This window comes from Rutidosis leptorrhynchoides, chromosome 10 (genome assembly GCF_046630445.1).
Source record: "Rutidosis leptorrhynchoides isolate AG116_Rl617_1_P2 chromosome 10, CSIRO_AGI_Rlap_v1, whole genome shotgun sequence".
Taxonomy (NCBI): domain Eukaryota; kingdom Viridiplantae; phylum Streptophyta; class Magnoliopsida; order Asterales; family Asteraceae; genus Rutidosis; species Rutidosis leptorrhynchoides.
The window spans coordinates 48161620-48166524 of NC_092342.1; the positions used below are offsets into that span (position 1 = coordinate 48161620).

The following is a 4905-nucleotide window of genomic DNA, read 5'->3' on the forward strand; positions in this document are numbered from 1 at the left end:
CAACTCAGCCTGACCTAATTGCGAGGCATAATTATACGGGTTAGGTTATTTTAAGATCGTCTTTCTAAATATAAGGATGATAATAACTCGTCAAAATATAGAACCATAAACTTTGGGATCTCCCTTGGGCTTTTTCAGGTAAAATACAGTTTTTTCTAGGGTCCATTGCTTCTGGAAGAGGTACTCTCAAGATGTTAACTACTTATCAGATCTTAAATATCCTATCTTATTATCATCAATCCGAAAACAGATCTAATTTTTAAATGTATAGTCTCTGATTTATGAGTAATACACAGCTAAAAATGAAAAGTTCACTGGCAACCCGGGTTTTTAGCACGTACAACCATCAAACCAGAGAACCAACTATCAATTCAGAAAATAGTTTATGATGAACAAGCTTTCTAGTGATGGTAACACACTTAGATACGGTAATCATCATCATGCACTGATTAAACACAGATTTTTGCAAAGCATACAACTTAATTTAGATTGCACCCTAGCTAGCCCTTACAGGTGCCCTTAGTCCAAAAAACAATATAACATGAACTCAAGACAAAGACATATATGCAAGCTCTAGTAAACTCTGATTTCCTCTTTCGTATATATTTACAGATTATGATTACTGATAAAATTATGAGCTTAAAAGAAAGAGCGTTTTGTAGGAGCTCGACCAACAGCCCTCATCAAGTTGGCTATATCCATAACTTTAGCCACTTTGGTTCCTCTTTTGGCTTCTGCCGTTGCTCGTCTCTCTTCTGCTTTTCTTCTTGCTTTCGCCACGTCGTTCTGCATCTTCTCCATTGCTTTTGCTCGTTTCTCCTCCAATTTTCGCTATATCAAACATAACTTAATCAAGATATTTGTACATTTTTTTGTGCTTAAACATATACATAGTAATTAGACCATTCTTGATGGTGGCGGCCTGATGAGTGTGATAGGCGATTTTTGTGGGGTATATGTGGTAATTGTGATGGGGTAATGGCGTGATATAGTTTGTAATAGTGAAGGAGTGTGATGAGATATAGATATTAATTTGGTTGATAGATATTTTAATTCATTAATTCTCATTGGTTGAATATACCATCACACCATTTTTCAAATATTGTACAGATAGAACTTGAAAGTAATGCCTAAACTATTACAAATTAGGCATTACATTCAACTTAATTACAAATTACATGAATTACCATATTTGAAATTCATATTCATATTATTGATAACAATATCACTTTTTTAAAACAAGGGAAAAATAAAATAATATAAATCCTTCACTTCAAAAATATAATCAATCAAAATTAACAGTAGAAGGATAATGCATGTTAAACCTAGCACTTAGAACTATACATAAGCATGTTATAGTTTTACTTAAAATGTTTTATAAATAAGCACTCACATCAATAAACAAAAATCAATAAGAAAAGTGTTTATATATTCGTTGTAATTAATTTGATCAAGTTTTTATAAAAACAATTCACACACTATCACAAATTCATCCATGAATATGCGACTATATTATCTTTAAACGTGAATCATCAACTTGGAAGGCGATATTACTATACCTGATTAATTAATAGAGTTTAAATATTAGGTTAAGGAGTTAAACTATGACTAGTATTATGTAAATATTATTAGCAAACACTAGAAACTATGTAGTTAATTCATGACCCTGAAAACAGAGGATCCTAAACAGGGGAGTACCCCAAGCCTATATATAATCTATGTAAAAAGAATACAATTAGCAAAACTATAATTTCCTCATCGGGATAATATTAATCAAATTGTTTCGCATTTAATGAGAAAAAAAAAAAAGCTATATTATAAAATCAGTATATCAGTAATCTAACATACATCAACTTAATTAAAACCCTTAATAAACTTTTCTTTTAGTATTTGTAACTCATAAAAAGTCATTAGATGATCATACAAAAGATGGTTTGTAAAGTTAGAATTTGCATAATTAGCAGATTGGTGACAAGTGTAAAGTTTTTGTGTTTTCAAGTTGAAAGTTACAAAATCAGTATAAAATTATGTATTACTCCACTTTAAGTACCTCAACTTTCTTCATCCATGATGTAGACTTTTGAACCTGCTCGTTCTCCCATCCTTGAATAATCGCATCGTCCCTCTTAAATCGATTATTAATTTTAGCAATCTTAGAGTTTTGCCAAGCCGATATTTTCGATTCCACCTCCTCTTTTTTCACTCGTTGCATCGACGACCCATCACTAATACTACTCCCACTTGTACTTATCAAACTCATTCGTCTAGTTGGGGACGCCATTCTTGGATTAGTATCCGGCACAATTGCCAAAGGATTAGTTTCTCTAACAAATTCTTCTTCCCTAATTCGCTCCAAGTTACTAATCGATTCGTGGTGTTCATTAACATTTATATTGTTGCCTGCAAGCACTAAAGCGTTAAATTCCCTACTTATGGTAGTGAAATTTTCGCTTTCTGTGCTTGCGACCGAGAGATTTGATGATCGTTCCCAAGCTTCTTGACGACGAGGTTGTAGTTGTGGTTGTGGTGTTAGAGCATGTATTTCTCTTATGTTATCATCATCATCTTCATCTTCTTGTGGTGGTTGTCGTGTTGTAGTTGCAGTTGTAGAAGTTTGAATAAACATGGTGTGGTTTTAGGAGATTGGAGTAATTTTGATTATGATTTATGATTAATGTTTAGCTCATATTAGCCACACATAAGGTGGAACTTGCATGGGGTAAAGGCTAAGTGAAGGGTAGATATTTAGCATCCTTTTGAAAAAGAGTGTTTTTGTTATAGTAATATTTTGGTCACATTATTAGTACTTGATGGATAATGGATAATGTGAACTTTTTACTTAATAAAGGGTGAAAGGGTGCTTGTGAATGTACATCTTTCAAATTTCAAGTGCTTTAGCTTTTTTCTTAAAAAATGTGTTCTCAATGTGCAGTGTTTTATCATTTTAAGAAATATATATTTCGTTTATGATAAGTTTATTAAATTTATGATAAATTCATTTGAGATGCACATACATCTGATCTCTAATTTGTATAATATAAATTTTTAATGCAAACAATTAGTCGATCAATTTTTAATGCAAACAATTAGTCGATCAATTTGTATAATACATCTGATCTCTAATTTGTATTATAATCTCTAGGGAAAGTGTCACCACTTGTAAAACAAGCAAATTCACAAATTCATATGAATTTTTTTTATGAATATATATACATCTAAATCTGTATACTTAAACTCACAACTTCTTAATTGAAAGATTCAATTCAATACCGCTAATTTGTCACCATACTTTTAAAACTAGTTTATACAACGTGTACCAATCAATTTAATTCTACTTATTTAAATACAAAAACTAGGTCACATAGACACCCTCGGGTTATAAATATTAAAATTATGATTATCTTGAGCTAATTAGAAACATAGTTTAATACGACTTTGTTTATGTTTATAATATCGTTACAGCTCTTTAATTAAAGTAATCAAAATGAAATTGATCAATTCACGTCTAGACAAATAATACCAAGTCCATTAATTTTTGCTCGAGGAGGTGGCCTACGTTGCCATTCACGATATGTCACGCGTCAAAATATTTATGTCTGGAAAATGACTTTTTTTTTCTTTGTATTATTTTATTATGGAGTATTTTATTTATTTTTTATTAGAAATATTAGAAAAAGAAAGGTATACGCTACTAGATTTATATTTGCACCATCAATAATTTGTGAAATGATAAAATATTTTTTATTAGAAATATTAGAAAAAGAAAGGTATACGCTACTAGATTTATATTTGCACCATCAAGAATTTGTGAAATGATAAAACACCCCATGCTATTAGATTTGTAGAAGATCTTATTGTTATATTGATCAATTACATACATAGTAGTACGTGATATAAAAGTAGAGGGTTAAGACTATCAAATAGATAAATACTTTTATTTTTATTTTGATGTAGGTCATATATAATATATCTAGAAAAATACTATTGTAGGCTATATACTTTCAAAGAATGTGCTAATATAAACCAATATAACTTGTTAACCGGGACAAATTCTGTCACGACCCTGAAAATTTCAACTAATTTCAAACCAAACTCTTTGTCACACCCCCAAAATGGACCAGGGGTAATTGTGACCAATCATATCATAACACAGTTGTATAAGCGAGAACGACTCTAAATGAGACTTTTTAAATAAAACCTTTGTTAATAAAACAGCGGAAGCAGTAATACATGTTTACATTATTATTAAAACGTAAAATAAATGTTTATGAACTAAAATATAATATGCGATGTGGACTCCATGCAAGTATCAAACCTATCATCACAAAGTTGCAAACAGCTAGCTTAATCATCACCTGTGACAAAACATGCTTAAAGTGTCAACCAAAAAGGTTGAGTGAAATTCACAGGTTTATAAATAATATCCAAAGTTTTAGACCACAAGATTTAGTTTAAAGTTGATTGATATAGAAATATCAATCTAAAAGTGTTGCTGCATTTTGTAATATCGCTACTAAACAAGTTTACCCTATGACACCTTGTACTGTCAGTGTCGTGGAATCATTATTATGTAACCAAAGACCAACGGTCGAATGGTTAGAGACGTTACTCTCAATAGGCCTACTCACAATAATTAAGTTTGCATTTAAACGTAGCAATTAACGATATTACGGTAGGGATTTAGCATGAATCAAAGCATGACAGCATAGTTAACAATTTAGTACTTGTGTCTAAGCGTAAAACAGTTATAAAGCAAGCATGTGTCTCACCCCAAAAGTTATAAAACAGTTATGAAACAGTAAAAAGTGGGGCTATGAAGTTCACCTTAGTAGCACACGAAAGAATTGAACGGAAGGACGTGACCGAGATCTCAACCTAGAGATAGAACGTATGATCAGACATTGC

At 31.2% G+C, this 4905-nt stretch overlaps 1 protein-coding gene across 1 annotated transcript; it reads right to left on the bottom strand.

The window, feature by feature from the left end:
* Positions 1-424: 424 nt before the first annotated feature.
* Positions 425-2752, bottom strand: LOC139871773 (remorin 4.2-like). The gene is made up of 2 exons (XM_071859503.1): positions 2051-2752; positions 425-831 (listed from the first exon to the last, which is right to left on the bottom strand). The coding sequence occupies exons 1-2, from the start codon at positions 2624-2626 to the stop codon at positions 640-642; spliced, it is 768 nt and encodes a 255-aa protein (XP_071715604.1). The 5' UTR covers positions 2627-2752; the 3' UTR covers positions 425-639.
* Between the last annotated feature and the right edge of the window lie 2153 nt (positions 2753-4905).